The sequence below is a fragment of the Engystomops pustulosus genome, chromosome 8, assembly GCF_040894005.1.
Source record: "Engystomops pustulosus chromosome 8, aEngPut4.maternal, whole genome shotgun sequence".
NCBI classification, from domain to species: domain Eukaryota; kingdom Metazoa; phylum Chordata; class Amphibia; order Anura; family Leptodactylidae; genus Engystomops; species Engystomops pustulosus.
The window spans coordinates 3,278,523-3,303,132 of record NC_092418.1 but is presented as its reverse complement, the minus strand read 5'-3'; the positions used below and the strand labels follow the sequence as shown (position 1 = coordinate 3,303,132).

At 46.3% G+C, this 24,610-nt stretch overlaps 1 protein-coding gene across 1 annotated transcript; it reads left to right on the top strand.

Moving 5' to 3' along the window:
- The first annotated feature begins 365 nt into the window (after positions 1-365).
- On the top strand, positions 366-21,032 carry LOC140076252 (uncharacterized). Its single transcript, XM_072122784.1, has 4 exons — positions 366-906; positions 4,515-4,638; positions 18,563-18,636; positions 20,108-21,032. Exons 1-4 carry the CDS (start codon positions 591-593, stop codon positions 20,659-20,661), a joined length of 1,068 nt encoding a protein of 355 aa, XP_071978885.1. The 5' UTR covers positions 366-590; the 3' UTR covers positions 20,662-21,032.
- Positions 21,033-24,610: the final 3,578 nt, after the last annotated feature.

Below are 24,610 nucleotides of genomic sequence, written 5' to 3'. Positions count from 1 at the left end.
TTCTCATAACTGCGCGCCCTCGTCCGATGAACCTGTCGCCTGCGTCTGTGGAGCTACGGGTTCGAAGCAGTGATGGTAGGTTCCCTTTAAGAGATGCTTTAAATATAAAGATATTTTAAAGAGACACTTCAAGCTGTTTGGAACTGCGGGAAAAGTGCGAAGGTGTAGACAGGGCTGCATTATCTTTGGAGGTCCTCCTGCTGGACCCTTTATTCTTCCTGTACAGAGAGACCCTGGACTCTACAATGATGTTATTTCAACTGTATTAGTTGCCTCAGGCGGCCAATATGATTGAAAGATGTGGAAGAACAGGTAGCAATAAGTTACTGCCTAAAATGCCATGTTGGCACTTTATGGTAAAAAAGTGGATTTTGGTTGTGGTCTGGGCACTCCGTCTCCAAAAGGTTCGCCATCACTGATCTAGAAGGATCTGAGTTTCTGAAGTATGAGGAAGTGCTGGGAGGATTCAGTCTGTGACCAGAGTCCAGGACAATATAGAAGATAAAAACATCTATGACTTTATGAGGGAAGGTAACAAGAAATGCACATTCCACAGCAACAGTCAGTGAGAAGACAGGGATGAAGACAACATGGACAGCGATGAGATGAGACACTTAATCCAGAACTTCAGCTTGGATAGATGTGAGAGAGGAAGCCAAGGCTTTAACCGGATTCTCATCCAACTCTTTGGACTTCTAGGACATGGAAAGTCCTCGTTCATCAACACTTGTATCTACGTCTGGGAAGATCAGGAATTCAAGAACTATGCGAAGTCATTGGGTATAGATGGTGGACACACAAAAGATAGACTCCCGTACAAACTGACAGAGAACATCACCCTGGTGGACAACCGAGGATGTGCAAAGATGGATGAGCGCGAATATGGAGAAATCTACGCTCAGCTCGGTGAGTACTGAGGGATCGGTAGTACAAGGGACAAGGAAGCTCAGGAAGAAATTCTTTAATGATGATGTAGCAGATTTTTTAGTAGATGGTCTTCAAGATTATCTTAGTTATAAGGTAATAATCTCGTAAAGGAGGATTCATTTTCTGTACTTAGGAAAATGTATGTGTACGACAACCCAGCTGTCACATATCAAAGGGGTCGCCCACTTTCAGCAAATACTTGATATTGTATTTGTAAGGAAAAGTTATACAATTTTTCAATCTACTTACTGTGTCAATTCTGCAGTTTTCTAGATCCCTGCTTGCTGATGGACAGGTAGGTACATGAGCCGCTTGACCAACTGCGTGTCCATCAAGAGACCATGGGCAGATTTCAATGCACTGGAAGTAACATAGAAGCTTCCAATAGAAGGGCAGCAAGCAGAGATCTAGAAAACCACGAGGAATTGATACAGTATATTGGAAGTATATTGGAAAATTGTATAACTTTTTCTTACGCAAACCAATCAATTATTTGCTGAAAGTTGACAACCCCTTTTTGACACATAAAGCCTTTTCTTTGTTTTTAGAAAGCTTCACTATAACACCACAAGGAAAGGCCCCCCCTCCCATCTTACATATGGGGCAATCTCCTCTCAGCACTCTCACACTGCTCCCCCTCCCTTCTGTATCCAGGGACAGTCTCCTCTCAGCACTCTCACACTGCTCCCCCTTAGTTCTATATCGAGGGACAGTCTCCTCTCAGCACTCTCACACTGCCCTCCTCCCATCAGTATCTGGGTACAGTCTCCTCTCCCCTCCACTGCCCTCCTCCCTTCTCTATCTGGGGACAGTCACCTCTCCACACTCTTACACTGCTCCCAACTCCCTTCTGTATCTGAGGAGAGTCTCCTCTCAGCACTCTCACACTGCTCCCCTACCTTCTTTATCCGAGGACATTCTCCTCTCAGTATTCTCACACTGCTCCCCTTCCATCTGTATCTGGGGACAGTCTCCCCTCAGTATTCTCACACTGCTCCCCCTGCCTTCTGTACCTCGGGACAGTCTCCTATCAGCACTCTCACACTGCTCCCCTCCCTTCTGTATTCGGGAACAGCCTTCTCTCAGTATTCTCACACTGCTCCCCTCCCTTCTGTATCCAGGGACAGTCTCTTCTTCATACTCTCACACTGCTCCCCTTTCTTTTCGATCCAGGGATAGTCTCCTCTCTGCACTCTCACACTGCTCCTCCTCCCTTCTGTATCCAGGGACAGTCTCTTCTTCATACTCTCACACTGCTCCCCTCTCTTTTCGATCCAGGTACCGTCTCCCTTCAGCACTCTCACATGGCTCCCCTCCCTTCTGTATCCAAGGATAGTCTCCTCTCAGCACTCACACGGCTCCCCTCCCTTCTGTATCCGGGGACAGTCTCCTCTCAGCACTCTCACACTGCTCACCCATCCTTCTGTATCCAGGGACAGTCTCCGCACAGCACTCTCACACTGCTCACCCTCCCTTCTGTATCCAGGGACAGTATCCTCTCAGCACTCTCACACTGCTGACCCTCCCTCTGTACCTGGGGACAGTCACCTCTCAGCACTCTCACACTGCTCACCATCCCTTCTGTATCCAGGGACAGTCTCCTCTCAGCACTCTCACACTGCTCACCCTCCCTTCTGTATCCAGGGACAGTATCCTCTCAGCACTCTCACACTGCTTCTCCTCCCTTTTGTATCAAGGAACAGTCTCCTCTCAGCACTCTCACACTGCTCACCCTCCCTTCTGTATCCAGGGACAGTATCCTCTCAGCACTCTCACACTGCTTCTCCTCCCTTTTGTATCAAGGAACAGTCTCCTCTCAGCACTCTCACACTGCTCACCGTCCCTTCTGTATCCAGGGACAGTCTCCTCTCAGCACTCTCACACTGCTCACCCTCCCTTCTGTACCTGGGGACAGTCACCTCTCAGCCCTCTCATACTGCTTCTCCTCCCTTTTGTATCAAGGAACAGTCTCCTCTCAGCACTCTCACACTGCTCACCATCCCTTCTGTATCCAGGGACAGTTCCCTCTCACCACTCTCACACTGCTCCTCCTCCCTTCTTTACCTGGGGACAGTTTCCTCTCAGCACTCTCACACTGCCCCTCCTCCCTTCTGTATCTGGGGACAGTCTCCTCTCTGCACTCTCACACTGCTCCTCCTCCCTTCTGTATCTGGGGACAGTCTCCTCTCAGCACTCTCACACTGCTCCTATTCCCTTCTGTACCTGGGGACAGTCTACTCTCCACACTCTCACACTGCTCCTCCTCCCTTCTGTATCTGGGGACAGTCTCCTCTCAGCACTCTCGCACTGCTCCTCCTCCCTTCTGTATCGGGGGACAGTCTCCTCTCAGCACTCTCAAACTGCTCCTCCTCCCTTCTGTATCTGGGGACAGTCTTCTCTCAGCACTCACACTGCTCCTCCTCCCTTCTGTATCTGGGGACAGTCTTCTCTCAGCACTCACACTGCTCCTCCTCCCTTCTGTATCTGGGGACAGTCTTCTCTCAGCACTCACACTGCTCCTCCTCCCTTCTGTATCTGGGGACAGTCTGCTGTCAGCACTCTCACACTGCTCTGTCTCCTGACTGTATCCAGGGATAATGTGCACTGTTCTCGAGAAGGTTTATCAGATGGAATCTTCTGTGTTGGCTGAGAGATTCCTACAAAACATGATAGTAAACCCCGGGAACCTCTGTAGGACACGCCTCCTCTGCAGCCTCGCAGGGCAGTGGCCATTTTATCTCCGTTTGGGATGAATTCCTGTCACATTATACATAGAATGACCTGTGACCTTTTGTGTAACTGATCAGATGACCTTACGTGGTCTCGTGTTAGGTTCTGCACATTGGGGGTCATTTACTAAGGGCCGATTCGCATTTTACCAACGTGTTACCCGAATATTTCCGATTTGCGCCAATTTTCCCTGAATTGCCCCGGGTTTTTGGCGCACGCGATCGGATTGTGGGGCATCAGCGCCGGCATGCACGAAACGGAAATCGGGGGGGCGCGGCCAAGCGAAAACCCGACGGATTCGGAAAACCGCCGCACTTAAAAAAAAAACTTGCGCTTACCTTCACCAGGTATAGGGTCGTGCACTCCGGCGGACCTCGTGGAAGTTCAGCGCAGCAACGCCACCTGGGGGACGTCGGGGAAACTGCCTTAGTGAATCGCCAAGAACCCGAATCCACCGCACAGAACGCGCCGCTGGATCGCGAATGGAAATCTGCCCCACAATGTAGATATTAGACTGAGTGTTGGGATCTTAGGGGGTAAAGAGTCGGTTCTGGTTCCTATTAATCTGATCTCTCTATTTCTACTTTAGTTCTTTGCTTTTTATACAAAATTAAATTTTTTGTAACCTTCTCTATTCATGAAAACTTTTCTTCTGTATCTGCACCCGGAGCACCGGCTCCTTCCCCCTCATCCTCCGGCTCCTTCCCCCTCATCCTCCGGCTCCTTCCCCCTCATCCTCCGGCTCTAAACGGTTCTCTCAACAATCTATACAACTACTGATCCTGCCACCCAGCACCAAAGCCAAAGTGCCACCAATGTATCTATAAACCCCCCCCCCCCACCTGTTACCCCTCCAGGTAACCTGCTGCCACTCGGGAAGACGGTGGAATGGGCTCAAGGATTTGGACTGGTAGAAAGAATAACAAGAGCAGAGAAAGAAATCAAATCCTCAGATTTCATCTTCCCCGTATTTATACACAGGTAAGAACAACTTACACCAAGGGTCAGTATTATAGTAGTTATATTCCTGTACATAGGGGGCAGTATTATAGTAGTTATATTCCTGTACATAGGGGGCAGTATTATAGTAGTTATATTCTTGTACATAGGGGGCAGTATTATAGTAGTTATATTCCTGTACATAGAGGGCAGTATTATAGTAGTTATATTCCTGTACATAGAGGGCAGTATTATAGTAGTTATATTCCTGTACATAGGGGGCAGTATTATAGTAGTTATATTCCTGTACATAAGGGCAGTATTATAGTAGTTATATTCTTGTACATAGGGGGCAGTATTATAGTGGTTATATCCCTGTACATAGGAGGCAGTATTATAGTAGTTATATTCCTGTACATAGGAGGCAGTATTATAGTAGTTATATTCTTGTACATAGGGGGCAGTATTATAGTGGTTATATCCCTGTACATAGGAGGCAGTATTATAGTAGTTATATTCCTGTACATAGGGGGCAGTATAATAGTAGTTATTTTCTGGTACACATGGGGCAGTATTATAGTAGTTATATTCTTGTACATAGGGGCAGTATTATAGTAGTTATATTCCTGTACATAGGGGGCAGTATTATAGTAGTTATATTCCTGTACACAGGGGGCAGTATTATAGTAGTTATATTCGTGTACATAGGGGCAGTATTATAGTAGTTATATTCCTGTACATAGGGGGCAGTATTATAGTAGTTATATTCTTGTACATAGGGGGCAGTATTATAGTAGTTATATTCTTGTACATAGGGGCAGTATTATAGTAGTTATATTCTTGTACATAGGGGGTAGTATTATAGTAGTTATATTCTTGTACATAGGGGCAGTATTAGAGTAGTTATATCCCTGTACATAGGGGGCAGTATTATAGTAGTTATATTCCTGTACACAGGGGGCAGTATTATAGTAGTTATATTCTTGTACATAGGGGGCAGTATTATAGTAGTTATATTCCTGTACATAGGGGGCAGTATTATAGTAGTTATATTCTTGTACATAGGGGGCAGTATTATAGTAGTTATAGTCTTGTACATAGGGGCAGTATTATAGTAGTTATATTCCTGTACATAGGGGCAGTATTATAGTAGTTATATCCCTGTACATAGGGGCAGTATTATAGTAGTTATATTCCTGTACATAGGGGGCAGTATTATAGTAGTTATATTCCTGTACATAGGGGGCAGTATTATAGTAGTTATATTCTTGTACATAGGAGGCAGTATTATAGTAGTTATATTCCTGTACATAGGGGGCAGTATTATAGTAGTTATATTCCTGTACATAGGGGGCAGTATTATAGTAGTTATATTCTTGTACATAGGAGGCAGTATTATAGTAGTTATATTCCTGTACATAGGGGGCAGTATTATAGTAGTTATATTCCTGTACATAGGGGCAGTATTATAGTAGTTATATTCTTGTACATAGGGGGCAGTATTATAGTAGTTATATTCTTGTACATAGGAGGCAGTATTATAGTAGTTATATTCCTGTACATAGGGGGCAGTATTATAGCAGTTATATTCTTGTATATAGGGGGCAGTATTATAGTAGTTATATTCTTGTACATAGGAGGCAGTATTATAGTAGTTATATTCTTGTATATAGGGGGCAGTATTATAGTAGTTATATTCTTGTACATAGGAGGCAGTATTCTAGTAGTTATATTCCTGTACATAGGGGGCAGTATTATAGTAGTTATATTCTTGTATATAGGGGGCAGTATTATAGTAGTTATATTCTTGTACATAGGAGGCAGTATTATAGTAGTTATATTCTTGTATATAGGGGGCAGTATTATAGTAGTTATATTCTTGTACATAGGAGGCAGTATTATAGTAGTTATATTCCTGTACATAGGGGGCAGTATTATAGCAGTTATATTCTTGTATATAGGGGGCAGTATTATAGTAGTTATATTCTTGTATATAGGGGGCAGTATTATAGTAGTTATATTCTTGTACATAGGAGGCAGTATTATAGTAGTTATATTCCTGTACATAGGGGGCGGTATTATAGTAGTTATATTCCTGTACATAGGGGGCAGTATTATAGTAGTTATATTACTGTACATAGGGGGCAGTATTATAGTAGTTATATCCTTGTACATAGGGGACAGTATTATAGTAGTTATATTCTTGTACATAGGGGGCAGTATTATAGTAGTTATATTCTTGTACGTAGGGGGCAGTATTATAGTAGTTATATTCTTGTACATAGGGGACAGTATTATAGTAGTTATATCCCTGTACATAGGGGGCAGTATTATAGTAGTTATATCCCTGTACATAGGGGGCAGTATTATAGTAGTTATATTCCTGTACATAGGAGCAGTATTATAGTAGTTATATTCTTGTACATAGGGGGCAGTATTATAGTAGTTATATTCCTGTACATAGGGGGGCAGTATTATAGTGGTTATATCCCTGTACATAGGGGGCAGTATTATAGTAGTTATATTCTTGTACATAGGGGGCGGTATTATAGTAGTTATATTCTTGTACATAGGGGGCAGTATTATAGTAGTTATATCCTTGTACATAGGGGGCAGTATTATAGTAGTTATATCCCTGTACATAGGGGGCAGTATTATAGTAGTTATATTCCTGTACATAGGGGGCAGTATTATAGTAGTTATATTCCTGTACATAGGGGGCAGTATTATAGTAGTTATATTCTTGTACATAGGGGGCAGTATTATAGTAGTTATATTCTTGTACATAGGGGGCAGTATTATAGTAGTTATATTCCTGTACATAGGGGGCAGTATTATAGTAGTTATATTCCTGTACATAGGGGGCAGTATTATAGTAGTTATATTCCTGTACATAGGGGGCAGTATTATGGTAGTTATATTCTTGTACATAGGGGGCAGTATTATAGTAGTTATATTCTTGTACATAGGGGGCAGTATTATAGTAGTTATATTCCTGTACATAGGGGGCAGTATTATAGTAGTTATATTCCTGTACACAGCAGCTTTGAGTGCGAGACGGCATGACGTAAGCAAGCGTCTTTGTCGCCCCTCCCCCGGAAGCCTCCTACCATGTAGCATGCCGGCTCTCCTGCCTCGGTCGGTTGGGAGACATCCCTCTGTGTGCCATCGGTGCGGGTCCGGTTGCTTGCTGTTGACCTGTGATCTCAGGTCGGGCGAAGTTGGCGTCACGCTGCGACTGAGCGTGCCCGACTATGAATTGATGGTATACTGCCAGTGACCTCTGCACCCGGGATTCCTGTGTCGCTTCTCCCAATGTGCAGCTTACCGTATGGAGATAAAGCTCCTCTGCTCCCTGGAGACCGGACGTAGCTGGAAGAGTTATTAGCAAGGTTCAGCGTGGCTACAACCTGAGGCGTCAAGTGGGTGAGATCCAAAGCATGCTTTAACAAATATTGCTGTATGGAGGATGGATTTATTGCATAGCTGCTCCACTAACCTTCTTGCGACTAACTCAGCACTCCCTACTCCTCTCCCATCTGTCATGAGCATTCACAGCCGAAATGTCTAACATACCAAATGGTTTATCTTTGCTTTTTACTAACCAGTGCTGAACTTTGTGTACTGTGCTCCAAAGAAAGGATTTTGTATCTTGAGAGTCACTAATGATTTGTGAGCACTTACAATTAACCCACACAGGCTTCTTTTGCTTCTTTGGAGTCAGCGTTTTGCCCGCATCGCCGCTGAGCTATATATATTGTGACTGTAGAGCATTAACCCAACACGAGCTCACAGAACTAACATATTTAATACTGCCAGAGCTTCTCTGTCTTCTGATAATACACCGCCGACGCGGGTTGTATAAACGTATATACTGGAATAGGGCAATACAGTTTACAGCCTTGCAGGTGGTTTGAACCCGGTCAATTTTGATTTGTCTGATTGTTGGAATAACCTTGCGACAAATATTGGACATTACATCCTATCTTTGCCCGGGTCCTGTGGAACAAGAAATTGACGAAAAAGACAGTGCTCCTTTGACAACAAAGATTTGTCCCATGTTAAACGCTTATCTGCCTCTTTAGGGTTAATAACTATATGTATTAGCATAACGTGCATTGGTCAGGTCTGTAAAAGTTTACAACTAAATAATCACCGGCTTTGTAAATATGCCAACCCTATTGTTTCTGCTGACATAGATGTTGTCGCATTAGTGGCACAGGCAAAATCTGGCCAAGACACGCTTTACAGCCTCTTCTAGGTGCTAGTTAAATCTTCCTGTCTGTGGTGAGTTAGGCTGGATTGATGTCTGGTGAAAGCTGTATGGCAACCGGAAAGCCTTTTCATGTTCAAGCCGCTCATACCAGTCGTTATCCCGCATTGATCTAAGTTTGGTCAACCCTGCCTTTTTTAACTTGATCCGCAAAATGGCATACGAAAATATTATAATATCTGATCATGCGCCAGTAATGATCATTTTGAAATCGACAGTACAAAGCCATAGGCGGTTCAAGTTAAACCCTTACTGGATTTGTATCCTTAAGGATCAACTGAATATCAAGGAGGAAACGCAGAAGTTTTGGGTGCAGAATTTGGGTTCGGCAAGTAAGAGTGCTATTTGGGACGCCTTAAAGCTTCATTTAGGAGCTTTATATAGGAGGGAAATTAAGCGGGCAAAGATCCAATATAATCAACAGGAAAGTAGTCTACAACAAGAGTTGCACAATGCGGAACGGAGGTATATTGAGTCCCCCTCAGAAGAGTCTAGAACCAGGACTCTTAAATGTACGCAGGATCTCAAAGATTTCATGAGCCAGAAAGCCCAACACAGAGCCTTTTTTCGGTCCCAGACTCATTTTATAGAAAGTGGGAAACCGGGTAAATATCTTGCAGGTATAATAAAGGACTCCGGTGGTAAGAACATCATTACAGCTATCAGGAGGGAGGACGGTATAGTGACCAACAATCAGGATGAGATAGTGCAGACAATGAGAAACTTTTACGCTGACTTGTACAGATCAGAGGAAACACTGGGCGCTAGTAAGATGAGAGAGTACCTGAGGGGAATACAGTTTCCCAAAGTTTCGGAAGCCCAAAAGCAAATGTTAAATGACCCCATTACCTTACAAGAAATCAAGATGGCTCTGGACTCTTTTGGTAGGGACTCTTCACCAGGCCCAGACGGGCTTCCATTTGGCTTTTACAAACAATATGGGGAGACTATTCTCCCTAGATTGTTGGAGGTGCTGGAGGAAGTGGTTGAAGTTGGAGGAGTTACCAGATCGATGGCTGAAGCTGGGATAGTACTGATCCCAAAGAAAGAAAAAGATCCAACCGAAGTGGGGTCGTATCGCCCCATTTCGCTGTTAAATACAGATATTAAGATCTTCTCTAAAGTCCTTGCAATTAGGCTACAACGGGTTATTAAATATATAATTCATAGAGATCAGAATGGATTTATACCCGGTAGAAGCACTGGAGACTGTATCCAGAGATTATTCTCGGCTATCGATCTGGGAGAGGGAGGGCTCCGCTCCATCTTGTCTTTGGACGCTGTAAAGGCGTTTGACAGGGTGGAGCTTCCTGTGGGAGGTTATGAGGAGTTTCGGACTGGGGGACTGGTTTATCGGGCTAGTCAAGTGCATGTATAGGGCGCGCACAGCAAGAATCCGTACTGGCAACAGCGAATCGGAATAGTTCCAACTTACCCGCAGGACGAGACAGGGGTGCCCACTGTCACCCCTGCTCTTTGCAATATATATAGAACCCTTAGCCTTGAAAATTAGAGGGGAAAAAAGTATACTGGGTGGGGGCTGCGGGGGTTCAGGCGATAAGATCTGTCTATATGCGGATGATCTAGCGCTTTTTTTACAAGACTCCCCGGACTCAATCCCAATGGCTATCAGGGTCACTGAAGAATTTGGCAAATTTTCTGGATTGCAGATAAATTGGCGGAAGTCCGCCCTGCTGGCCTTAGACCCATTAGTAGACAGTTGGGCGACAGACAACACCACATTACCGTGTGTCAAGAGCTTTCACTATTTGGGAGTGGAAGTCTCAAGTAACTTGGAAGATTTCTATAATCTGAATCTGGTGCCATTAATTGGAACTCTGAGGAAGAGAGTTGGAGTTTGGAACAAGCTCCCTCTCTCTAAAGCAGACAAGATAGGGCTTATCAAAATGGTTATCCTGCCGCAGGTACTATATTATTTGTCAGCATCACCACTCTGGATTGAAGACTCCTTTTTTAAAATGATCGAAGCAATTTTGAATGGTTTGATTTGGGGCAGAAAGAGAATTAGGATAAAGATGGATTTTCTTTATAAGCCACTGGGGGAAGGGGGACTGGGGTTACCCTTTTTTCAGGGTTACTATCTAGGAGCGCAGATCAGCCGGCTAATAAAATGGAGGGAAAAGCCACTGATGGTTAAATTGGTGACGATGACACAGGGCAAAACAGAAAGTATTTTTGAGCTTCTGGAGGGCTCCCTTTTAGAAGGAAAAATTTTTCAGGGATATCTGCTGGGTAAGACTTTAAAGAGAATTTGGACTGCCACTAAAAAGATATTAGGAATAAATGGTTTTTTAAATATTCCTGTACATAGGGGGCAGTATTATAGTAGTTATATTCTTGTACATAGGGGAAGTATTATAGTAGTTATATTCCTGTACATAGGGGGCAGTATTATAGTAGTTATATTCCTGTACATAGGGGACAGTATTATAGTAGTTATATTCCTGTACATAGGGGGCAGTATTATAGTAGTTATATTCTTGTACATAGGGGGCAGTATTATAGTAGTTATATTCCTGTACATAGGGGGCAGTATTATAGTAGTTATATTCCTGTACATAGGGGGCAGTATTATAGTAGTTATATTCCTGTACATAGAGGGCAGTATTATAGTAGTTATATTATTGTACATAGGGGGCAGTATTATAGTAGTTATATTCCTGTACATAGGGGGCAGTATTATAGTAGTTATATTCCTGTACATAGGGGGCAGTATTATAGTAGTTATATTCTTGTACATAGGGGGCAGTATTATAGTAGTTATATTCTTGTACATAGGGGAAGTATTATAGTAGTTATATTCCTGTACATAGAGGGCAGTATTATAGTAGTTATATTCCTGTACATAGGGGGGCAGTATTATAGTAGTTATATCCCTGTACATAGGGGGCAGTATTATAGTAGTTATATTCCTATACATAGGGAGCAGTATTATAGTAGTTATATTCCTGTACATAGGGGGCAGTATTATAGTAGTTATATTCCTGTACATAGGGGGGCAGTATTATAGTAGTTATATTCCTGTACATAGGGGGCAGTATTATAGTAGTTATATTCCTGTACATAGGGGGGCAGTATTATAGTAGTTATATCCCTGTACATAGGGGGCAGTATTATAGTAGTTATATTCCTATACATAGGGAGCAGTATTATAGTAGTTATATTCCTGTACATAGGGGGCAGTATTATAGTAGTTATATTCTTGTACATAGGAGGCAGTATTATAGTAGTTATATTCCTGTACATAGGGGGCAGTATTATAGTAGTTATATTCCTGTACATAGGGGGCAGTATTATAGTAGTTATATTCTTGTACATAGGGGGCAGTATTATAGTAGTTATATTCTTGTACATAGGGGGCAGTATTATAGTAGTTATATTCTTGTACATAGGGAGCAGTATTATAGTAGTTATATTCCTGTACATAGGGGGCAGTATTATAGTAGTTATATTTCTGTACATAGGGGGCAGTATTATAGTAGTTATATTCCTGTACATAGGGGGCAATTTTTATTAGTATAAACAAACAGAAAATATTACAATACATTCTCATCAGAATGAACAAACAGTTAATTAACAAATATCATACTGATCAGAAAATAATAAATTCATAATAATCTTAACTCAAAAAGTCCATTACTGGTAAAAAGAAAAAAAAAAATGTGGAAATTAATATAATTACTCGATCAGTTACCCCAGACATTTGTTTCTCCATAACTTAACATTATTACCAGTTTTTCTAACCTCTATGGATCGTATCCACCTCAGCTCTGAGAGTATTTGGGTTACAGTGGTCATGGGCTGGAAGGACTCGTTGTGTGCAGACACTCTGGTCCTGGTGTGCCAGTGGTAATATTTAATTGTGGTGATGATCAGGTACATGGTCCCTTGGTCTATGCCGCCTACCTGTGGTGTTACCCCATAGATGATCTCTGGGTAGGTCAGAGACTGCAGTCTTGATATTTTGAGTCTGCGGGACACCTCCTGCCATATCCGCCTCCCTCCCGGGCACTCAGTGATAAAATGCTCCATGGTCTCCTCCTGCTGACATCCAAAGGGGCACAAACACTCAGAGAGACTCAAGAATTTTAAATTGCCCCTGACAAAGAGCCTCCCATGTAAGGACAACCAGGCGATATCAAAGAGCTTTGCAGGGAGTCTCAGACTATTGAGGAACCTCAGGCTTTCCTGCAGGGTGGCCGTTGTGCAGTCCCTCAGAGCTGGCTGAACAGTATAGAAGGTCTTACAGATATTAGTATAAAGGTCCTTCCTGGTCTTACTCTCCAGATAGGTCTTATCTATTCTCCACTTTTTCAAACACCTGAGACCATACTCCAGATACTGGGGGAGGAAGCCAGGAGTCCATCGGCCCCTCTTGAGACTGCCGCCTCGCACCCAAGACTCTGCAAAAGGCAATATCCAGTCCCTGACACTACTTACCCACAGGAGACCATTATTTGAGTCCAGGCAACCGAAATTTACTTTCAGAAACATGGAGTCAAAGAAAACCCTTGGATTTAACATATCCAGCCCACCCTCTCTCCTCTGCAGGTAGGTGATCCCTCTTTTTATTGGGTTCAACCTGTTCCCCCATAAAAGCTGGAAGAACAGGCTAAAGAGCCTAGCGGAGAAAGATTCTGGCAAAGGAAATACGACAGAGACGTAGAGGAAGACAGGGACCAGGTAAGTCTTCAGCAGAGTAACCCTTTCTCTATAGGTCAGCCTCCAGTTCTTCCATCGCTGAACCTTTACATTTCCGGTTTCCAACTTCTCTTCCCAATTTAGTTTGGCATTATCTTCCCTCCCAAATTTAACCCCAAGGATTTTAATATGGGTGGAGGCCTTGGCGAACTGTGGCAGATCAAAGTCAGGAGCAGTATCCAATGTCCAGAAAGCCTGACTCTTCTCAAGGTTGACCAGAGACCCGGAGGCCTCTGAGTAACTTCTGATGGCTGCAGATAACATCTCCACCTCACGAGGTTCAGATATCACCACAGTCACATCATCCGCGTAGGCGACTACCTTCAAAGGCAAGCAATGGGGGACCGGCACCCCCTGAAAATCACACCGCTGCAGTGATCGCAGAAACAAGTCTATGGCAAACACATACAGCAGTGGACTCAGGGGGCAGCCCTGTCGCACCCCGGCCTCTACTTCAAAAGTGTCCCCCTGCCAACCATTGATCAGAGGAAAGCTCTCAGCCTCTCTATACAAAGTTCTCAGCCAATCTATAAATTGTCCCGGAATACCGTACCGTAGGCGATCGGCCTCCAGTTCTTGATGTCGCTAGGCTCTTTACCTTTGGACAGCAGAATTAGCGATGAGACCCTCATGGATGGAGGCATCAGGTGATTTTCTAGACAATTTGTAAATACATCCACAAGGATCGGGGCTAAGAGGTCTCTGAACTTCTTATAGAATTCACATGTTATACCATCAGGACCTGGTGCCTTCTTCAGATGTAACTTATCAATGGCCTCTTTAACCTCCTCCTCTGTTATTTCTGCCGTCAAAGGAGAAAAGTCCAAATCTTTAGTGTCAGGACCTGGAGTTGCCTCCAAGAATTGAGCCATTTTCTCTTTATCCAAAACCTTCTTCTGAAATAATTCAGCATAGTAGGATCTCACCACCCCCAGGATACCCTCCCGAGATTCCTGTAAAACTCCCTGGGAGTCAGTGAGACCTGCGATCGATTTCTTGGCCACACGTTCCCGGCAATTTTCATACGGATCAGGAACGCTCAGTTTTCCGTAGTCCCGCTCGATAACCAGGGACGTGTAGCGGCTGTACTGATACTGCTTTATTTCAGACTTCAGTCGGTCAATCTTTTGTTTGTCCCCCCCTCCCGCCGAATATATTGACTCCAATTCTCTCCGCAGCTTGAGATACTGGCTGTACTTACTCTTACCCTTCTTCACTGACAGTCTCTTTAAGAGGGACCGGATCTCCTCCTTGACGTTCTCCCACCAGTCAGATATGTTGTCATAGAAGTCCTGTCTCTGAAGCTGGTCCTGAAAAGGGAGTGGATACAATTCTGGACATATACATCATCCAGGATGCTAGAATTGAGCCTCCATAACCCCCGACCAATGTCCGAGCGGTTAGTGGCTCCTAGGTGAAACAATAAGATAAGATGGTCAGAATATGGAACAACCTTCTCGCTTATACCACTAACATTCTCTGAGGGACTCACAAATGCCATATCGATCCTGCTATGTCTGTCAGCACAGGAGTAGGTGTACCGAGGTTTCCTCCCGTCCAAGGTAAATACATCACGTAGGTTTGCCTGTGATATTATGCTCTGTAGGACCCTGGAGTCCCTGACCACTGCTCTGCCTGAGGACCGGTCACCTGAAGTCATGACAACATTAAAGTCGCCCGCCATTATCCCAGGGATAGAGGTAAATAAATGCTGCTTCACCTCATTGAACAGCTGGATTCTCTCTGTCACTGTCTGTGGGCCATAGATGTTGATCAGCCGGAGCCGCCTACCATGGATGGTCACCTCTAGCACCAGGCACCTCCCCATAGCGACCTCCGTCAGCCTGTGCACCGTCACGTCTGTGGTGTTAAACAGTATGGCGACCCCGGCGTACGGCTCCACAGCCAGTGACCAGTAAGAAGGACCAGACCGCCACTCACGCTCAGCATCACGGAGATGCCCTAAGGTGGTCAGACGGGTCTCCTGCAGGAAGATGACATCAGCGTCCAGATATCTCAGGTGGTCATATACTGCGTGTCTAGTCCTTCTTACTTTAATGCTGTTGACGTTGCTGGAAGCAACTTTTAGAGAGAACCCAGCCATTACAATGATAAAGAGCAGAGCAGCGACCCCCATCATCATGAGTCAGAGTCAAAGTCCCCCTGTCTTCCACCTGTCTCCATGTCTGAATCCTCAGCGGTCTCTACAGGAGGGGGCTTCTTCTTAGTTGGAGGATCCCCTGTGTCCACCTCACACTCATTATCAATTCTTTCCAGCTCTTTTTCAAAGTCCCCATCAGACTCTGACAGAGCATCAAACCTGTTGGAAAGGACCATGACCCCGGCATCACCACTGGACTTCCTCCTGGTCTTAGGCTCCGCACTGTACTCCTCAGGCTTACGGGAGGATTTGTCTTTTTTCTTCCTTTTATTCTTTTTCACCTCCTCATATTCAGTAGATGTTACAGAGGTGGCTGCCTGAGGCTGGTCGTGGGTTACAACCTCCACACTCCCCTGAGCGCTGACTGACTGCTGGGGTTCTGCATCCCCTGACCCCTGTACCTCCCGCCTGGTCAGAATTTGCCCCGACACCAGGGCCTCCTCCTCTAAAGCATCTGCCTCCTGCACCATTTCATCATCAGAAAAATCCCTGGCGATGTTATGCCAGGCCTCGGGGCAATCCTTGTGCGGGTGGCCCATCTCTCCGCAGAGGTTGCATCTGACCATTTCACAGGTGGCACTGAGATGGCCGACCTCCCCACACAAGTTGCATTTTACTACTGTACATACTTTGGCCACGTGACCGATCCTACCACACCTGAAGCACTTTCGTGGTTGTCCGGGATAGAAGCAGACGCCCTTTCCTCTGCCTATATAGAAGGAGTTAGGGAGGTGCAGGGTAATGTTGTTAAACTGCCTCAACTTCACCAGAACCTTCCACCCTCCAGTCCAGATACCGTCGGCGTCTCTATTCTTAGTGAGGTCAGACAGCAGATCACAATGGCGTCTGAGCCACACTAGAATGTCCTGAGGAGGAACCGACTCGTTCCAGAATATTATATTGACCACCACGGTACCTGGCCTGGATATGGGGACGAACACAAACTTGCTCCAACCATCAGTGTCCCTGAACCGGGGGAGTTTATCCCAGAACCTGTCCAGACTTGACATAAGCTTAAAGCTGACATCATAGCCCTGTCTGTCTGGAAGGTTGATGACGGCCAGGATATCATCTGGTGAGAACCCCATCTGGTGACACAGGAGATCCCGCACCACAAACCTCCTATCCGGGAGATCTTCCTTTGCGCCTCTGTTCTTAAAGCGCACCACATTCCTCCTTTTGAACGCCTGCCCGGAGTAGTGTGCGCCGGAGGTGAAGGAGGGAGCGCCGCGGCTCCAGGCGTTTTTAGGAGGTTCCGGATGGGGCTCACTACGGGTATTGGGGGGAGGGTCTGATCTAGAGAGACCTGACTTTACAAGGGGGCTCGATGTTAAAGGGGGGAAGTCACAAGCATCATTCTGCGCCACCCCCTGCCCCCCATCCACCTCTATGTTATCCTCCGGTGGCTGTACCTCCCAGATAGACTGAGGGTCCCCTCCATCCCCCGACCCCTCAGGTACAGCAGAATGTCCTACAGTGTCCCCAGTCTCAAGCATGCTAGAGTTCTCCTGGATCACCGCATCACCCTGACCCATAGATGAAAGTTCACCATCCTGCTGATGCACAGACACTGCTGGGACTTGTGGTACTACAGGTCCATGCTCATGCTCTGGGACCGCTGCAGAGCTCTGCGGCTGATCTGGTGTCTGTCCCTTCTGGAATGAGAAGCTCGCAGGCCTGAGAATCTGTGTCACACGTTGGGGTACATCTGGGGGGACAGGTCCTGCTTGTGCTGTAGGGGCCCGGGGCCCAGAGTCACAGCTCTGCCTCTGCTGGGAGAAGCGCTCCTGGTTTCTGTAAGACTCGGCCAGGGGTCCCATCCTCTCCAGGACACAGTCCATATCCCTGACCACCTGTGCCAGCTCTATGCTTAGTCCCTGCAGCTTGGAGTTATACAGGGCGCTACTCTCAGGGTGTGCAGTTCTAAGAGAGTACATACAGTCAATTTGCATCTGCAGCATTTTCTTATGGTTAGTCAGCTCCCCCATCCTCCTTACCAGAGTCGGTATCTCCTCCACCAACTGCAACTCCGGTGCCCGTGCGGTCTCCTTCCCCTGCTGTGCTGGTCGGGGTGCAGCTCCAGATGGTTTGGGTGCACCTGTCTCCTTCCCAGGCTTGTGGCTTGCACTGGCAGGGGTCTGTTCACACTTAGCAGTGCTTATGGTAACACTCTGCGGCTTTACTGCTGACCTGGTGCGGCCTGTAGCGGCCATGCTGGACAACACCTCCCTCTGCTGCAGGTTTTCTTGCAGGGTTTGTTTCTCTATGGATGTTCTCCTCTGTCTGGGTGCAGGAGTGGGGGGCTGTGCACCTGCTGCTTGTCTCTCACTCTGCATCACCTGAGCTCCTCCACGCTGGCTGCTCATAGAACTTGACGCTTTCATTGCTGCTTCAGTTACTTCCACTTTTTCAGTCTTTCTCATCACAATCGCATTGTCTGCAATCTGTCCACAATCTTTACTGGTTACTTTGGGATTTGCATCCCTAGAAGGTTTTTGGGAGTTTACTCCCGGTGTAGGCCTGGAAGCCTGGGCCTTGCCTGGGGAATCTCCCCACCCAGGGTGGCCCCGCCCTGGGCTAGCTCCAGACATGCAGAGACTCAGGAGCTCAGCTCATACACGTCCTCACAGCAAGGGGGCAGTATTATAGTAGTTGTATTATTGTTCATAGGTGGCAGTATTATAGTAGTTATATTCCTGTACATAGGTGGCAGTATTATAAGAGTTATATTCTTGTGCTAGATATAATGATTTCTTATGTACCTTGTTTCTATTGTAATTGATTTATTTTTGTTATTTATTCTTTTTTAGTGTAAGAAATGAAATCACATTGCAGGAGAAGGAGGATCTAAAATCTTTATTTCACACTGCACAGATGCTGACAGGTATTATACACGTGTAATAATAAGGGGGTGCTGACTGTAGGACCCTAGGGTGTTACACCTGATGCGTCCCCTGGATGCTGCAGACAAGTTCTGTGATGCAAGGATGCACGGATACAACCACCATTGCTTTTACTTGAAGAGGTTTGATTCTGGGTTCTCCTCATTGATTTTGGGCTTTTCCTCATAAGTGTCTCAGCTTCTGCGCTCGTTACAATGGTCACTGAGATTAGGAAGGGATGTTCTGAGCCATGAGCACAGCAGAGGCTCCTCATTATAATATCATGGGACTTCTAGATCTGTAGACATCACTTTTCAGTAGTCATTATTATAAGAACTATTTAGAGCCTTGTGCTGGCGTCAGGCGAGTGTTCCGTCTCTGGAGGTTTGGACTTCTCACCTCTCAGCGGGACATCAGTCCACAGGGAGGTGGCGACTCGCAGGACCCTACAGTAGGTCACTAGATTATTCGTGAGATGTGGCTGCACCTCAGTAACAGCAATTTTCTGCCTCCATAACAAGCAGAGTCCAGAATCATATCTGGTACCTATGGAGACCCAGGAAGAGATTGCTGGAGGTGTATCCTGGTTCCTTATGGCTCCTGCTCTGCAGGGTTCTGTTACTGTACAAAGACTGTACGGAAGGAAACTGTAAAGCTTCTGGGGGAGTGGATCCTCTAAACCACAGCGGACGATGACGTAAGCCGAAACCTGGGAACGGAGTCTCAGTCGTACCCAGTTTTCACCAGAGCCTCCGCATAGCGGGTTGGACTTGTTGCGGTGTGGTGCCACCAGGTCGTTCCACAGGGGCGACTTTGTCCGCAGTGGCAGCCAAGGCGTAGCACAAAATCATCAGCCAAACTCATGGTCGGGAGCAGGCAGGAGGTCAAGACGGCAGCACAGGATCGGGGACGTAGCAATTGGTCTGGACAGGCAGCAGAGGAGCAGAGGTCACAAACGGGGTCACAACGGGAAATCACAATAACAGCGCAGGGCATGAGGCAAAGATGTTTCTAAGGCACAAGGCACGGATATCTGTCAGGATGTGCAGGGAGAAGCTTGTTTGTGCTGGCCCTTTAAATTTTCTGAAGCCAGCGTGCGCCCGCCCTAGTAGACGTGGATGAGCATGCGCAGGCCGAGGTCCAGAATCAGGTGCGGAGAGAGGAAAGCAGCGGGAGCACACATGGAGGGGCACGGGTGAGCCCATGACCTGAGATATGGGTCGCGGGAGCACCTGTGACAGAAACCACTTTGACCAGTGTGGTCCCTCCCTGTGACGGACAGTATTGGAGACTCAGAATGTGTAGACTTTGCACACGGTCCCTCAGATCTCAGGTTCCTGGACTTCTGTGGTTGAGGGAAGGGATGGAGATCAACTTATTGTTGTACTGGACTTGTCTAAACCCTCAGTGCAGTAGAAGTCTCCAGGTCAGGCTTGAGCTCCTCTGATTTGTCTCTTGTACCTTCTATTCCAGGCGTTTTTCCTATAGTCGTCCTCACCCGTAAGACAGCCGGATCCTTGACTGCAACAGAGGGAATATTCAGGGACATCGGGGTGGAAAGAATCTTTTCATTTGAGAATTACACCCAAGAAGATCACATGAAAACCCGAGGAAAACACGAGGAGCTCCTGAAGTTCTTGTGTGAAGTCATTAAGGACGTTCAGTTTCATGTGGAGAAAATCCCTCGAGATCCAGTGAAGGAGACGGCGGAGAGGAGGAAATTCGTCCTCAACTATGTCCATGAGGCTGATATGAGGGCAAAGCAGATGGAAGAGGAGAAGCAGAAGGCTAAAGAGAAAGCTGAGCGGGAGAAGGTGCTAAGGCAACAGGAGGAGGAGATGAGGAGACAGAGAGAGAGAGAAGAACAGAAGCTGCAGGAGAACCTGAGAAGAAAACAACAGGAGCTGGAAAGATTAAAAGAAAAGGAGAGCGAAGAACAGAAAGCAAAAGAGCTCCAGGCCGAGAAAGAAGCTCAGGGAGCGAAGAAACCAAATAGATTTCTCTCCATCTTTAAAAGTAAGAAATGAAAGAAGATTTATGATCCAAACCTAAGGAGCCAAGAGTGATAAGACCGATGGACACAGATACCATATGTCTCCCGGGTACAAGCTGTATCTCAGCATCTCCTGCTTGTTCCGGGTCATTTACAAAAAGTTGATTTCCTTTAAAAATGTTCTTTTTACGCCAATTAAAGAGAACCTGTCACCAGGGACCTCATTTTCACTACAGACTGGTTACAGAATCCTCTGTGTGGTCCCAGGGGTTGGGCTTTGGATTGGATGCATTTCAAAAAACAATACGTGATTTGTCTGTGCTGCTCACTCCCCAACTCTCAGCCCCCACCTTTATGTTCCTTTACAGAAACCGAGCTCACAGCACAGGGGGGAGGGAGGAGCTGTACAGGAGCACAAAGGTGGTGGCTGAAAGCTGAGGAGTATGCAGCACAGACACGTTATTAAAATGTTTTAAATGCATGAAAACCAAAGCCCAACCCCTGGGACTACAAAGAGGATTCTGTCAGGGAGTAAGGTAAGTTATAAGACACGATTATATTGTAATGCACATACTCAGAGAAAGTAGAAATACATATGTGCACTGCAGGAGTAATGGGCTCCTGCATCCTGTCTGTAGTGAAAATAAGGTCCCTTGTGACAGGTTCCCTTTATAAACCTGTGAAGAATAAATACTATTCCACAAGAGATGAGGCAGCAGGATGAAATATCCAGTCCGACAGACAGGTTCATGCCAGAGAATCCACCAGCCAATGGGAATCATCCCAGTTCTATTGCCATAATGCACTGAAATAATGAACACAATGGGGCACATTTACTTACCAGTCCATTCTTGATCTAGCGGCGCGTTCTTCGATGATGATTCGGGTCCTGCCGGGATTCACTAAGGTCCGTGCACCCGATATCCACCAGGTGTCGCTGCTGCGCCGAGGTCCGCCTGAGTTCACCATCCTCTTCCTGGTGTATGTAAGTGCGTGTCAAGCGACACTTTTTTTAAAAATAGCGCTATTTTTTCAAATCCGTCGGGTTTTCCGATGCCCACACCCCCAGTTTTTTGTCGCATGCAAGCCGGCGCCGATGCGACACAATCCGATCACGTGCGCCAAAAACCCGGGGTAAAACTGTAAGATTCGGAAAACCCGACAGAAAAGCGGGATTCGGACCCTTAGTAAATGTGCCCCAAGATGTGGAAACACTGACACCATGACACATACATGAAGTAACGGTGCATGGAACAGCATTGCGTAGAGTTTGAGGGGCTCTTGTGGGGCTACTCGCCAGGTTTGATAACCCCATACAGAGATCAAAGGTGATGGCGATTTATACAAAACTTTAACGGGTAAAGATAAAACCCTAATAGGGTCACCCAATTCCTGCTGGACCATCGTAAAGTTTCAGCGTGGTCCCTGGGACCTTCCTGTGACCTCCCATGTCCTACTGGCTCCCCAGTGGTTGGAGGGGCACACGGATGTCCACATGGAAATGGTTATCATTGAGTGTACGTACAGAACTGACAGCGGATGGCGATGATGTGGAATTGACAGCTGTGTGTGCTACAGCAACAGTTTCAGGCCGTGGCAGACGTGCACTTTAGATGTGACATCTCTGGATACAGAGTCTGGCAGTAATGGAGCCAGATGTAAACAGTTTGCTCATCCATTGGGGCAGATTTACTTACCCGGTCCGTTCGCGATCCAGCGGCGCGTTCTCTGCGGTGGATTCGGGTCCCACCGCCATTCATAAAGGCAGTTCCTTCGGCGTCCAACAGGTGGGGCTGCTGCGCTAGAGAGCGTCGGAACGCACTCAAATACACCGGCCTATCCTGGAAGAAGGTAAGTGCAAGCTCCGCGACACTTGCGTTTTTTTAAATGTGGCGGTTTTTCCGAATCCATCGGGTTTTCGTTTGGCCACGCCCCCGATTTCCGTTGCGTGCATGCCAGCGCCGATGCACCAAAATCCGATCGCGTGCGCCAAAATCCCGGGGCAATACAGGGAAAATTGGCGCAAATCAGAAATATTCGGGTAACACGTCGGGAAAACGCGAATCAGGCCCTCAGTAAATGACTCCCATTGTGTTTACAATTGTCATTTATTTTCTCATTTTGAATATGTAAATGTTCAAATACTTTTCCGTGTGTTCCTATTGGCCAGATTAAAGCCATGGTGATACATGTTTCATTTGAATAAAGAAAAACTTCTCAGTTGATGCTTATGACCCAGCAGCTTATTGAATCTACAACAACATCGTCATTAATTCTTCACTCTGCTGGAGGATAAGTTCTTAATGGGTGGAAATAATATTATCATCAGTCCAACAAGTCCAACCTATTCACTGGTACCACGCGGATACAGAAGAAGGCAAAACCAATGCACAGCTGATGTCAATAGGCCCAAAACATGGAAAAAGTCCTTCCGGACCCCTAATAGCGGTCAGAATAACTTCCTGAAACAGAAACAAATTAAAAAAAGTTTTATTCCCATACAATGTGATATTATTGCTCTGCAGTTGCTAAGAATCTACAAGAGGATGTCCCCTGTCTATGGTGATGGCAGAACCTCCTCTCCTCTAGGTGTAGAGGATGTCCCCTGTCTATGGTGATGGTAGAGCCTCCTCTCCTCTAGGTGTAGAGGATGCCCCCTGTCTATGGTGATGGTAGAACCTCCTCTCCTCTAGGTGTAGAGGATGCCCCTGTCTATGGTGATGGTAGAACCTCCTCTCCTCTAGGTGTAGAGGATGCCCCTGTCTATGGTGATGGTAAAACCTCCTCTCCTCTAGGTGTAGAGGATGCCCCCTGTCTATGGTGATGGTAGAACCTCCTCTCCTCTAGGTGTAGAGGATGCCTCCTGTCTATGGTGATGGTAGAACCTCCTCTCCTCTAGGTGTAGAGGATGTCCCCTGTCTATGGTGATGGTAGAACCTCCTCTCCTCTAGGTGTAGAGGATGCCCCCTGTCTATGGTCATGGTAGAACCTCCTCTCCTCTAGGTGTAGAGGATGCCCCCTGTCTATGGTCATGGTAGAACCTCCTCTCCTCTAGGTGTGGAGGATGCCCCCTGTCTATGGTGATGGTAGAACCTCCTCTCCTCTAGGTGTAGAGGATGCCCTCGTCTATGGTGATGGTAGAACTTCCTCTCCTCTAGGTGTAGAGGATGCCCCCTGTCTATGGTGATGGTAGAACCTCCTCTCCACTAGGTGTAGAGGATGCCTCCTGTCTATGGTGATGGTAGAACCTCCTCTCCTCTAGAGGTAGAGGATGCCCCCTGTCTATGTTGATGGTAGAACCTCCTCTCCTCTAGGTGTAGAGGATGTCCCCTGTCTATGGTGATGGTAGAACCTCCTCTCCTCTAGGTGTAGAGGATGTCCCCTGTCTATGGTGATGGTAGAACCTCCTCTCCTCTAGGTGTAGAGGATGCCCCCTGTCTATGTTGATGGTAGAACCTCCTCTCTTCTTGGTGTAGAGGATGTCCCCTGTCTATGGTGATGGTAGAACCCCCTCTCCTCTAGGTGTAGAGGATGCCCCCTGTCTATGCTGATGGTAGAACCTCCTCTCCTCTAGATGTACAGGATGCCCCCTGTCTATGTTGATGGTAGAACCTCCTCTCCTCTAGGTGTAGAGGATGCCCCCTGCCTATGGTGATGGTAGAACCCCCTCTCCTCTAGGTGTAGAGGATGCCCCCTGTCTATGCTGATGGTAGAACCTCCTCTCCTCTAGATGTACAGGATGCCCCCTGTCTATGGTGATGGTAGAACCTCCTCTCCTCTAGGTGTAGAGGATGCCCCCTGTCTATGGTGATGGTAGAACCTCCTCTCCTCTAGGTGTAGAGGATGCCTCCTGTCTATGGTAATGGTAGAACCTCCTCTCCTCTAGGTGTAGAGGATGTCCCCTGTCTATGGTGATGGTAGAACCTCCTCTCCTCTAGGTGTAGAGGATGCCCCCTGTCTATGGTCATGGTAGAACCTCCTCT

Excerpts from the sequence above, each read along its gene's own strand:
- LOC140076252 (XM_072122784.1), top strand. The coding sequence starts at position 591 with ATGGACAGCGATGAGATGAGACACTTAATCCAGAACTTCAGCTTGGAT. Across the intron at positions 907-4,514 it reads AGAAATCTACGCTCAGCTCG|GTAACCTGCTGCCACTCGGG; the intron begins GTGAGTACTGAG and ends TTACCCCTCCAG. Across the intron at positions 18,637-20,107 it reads CACTGCACAGATGCTGACAG|GCGTTTTTCCTATAGTCGTC; the intron begins GTATTATACACG and ends CTTCTATTCCAG.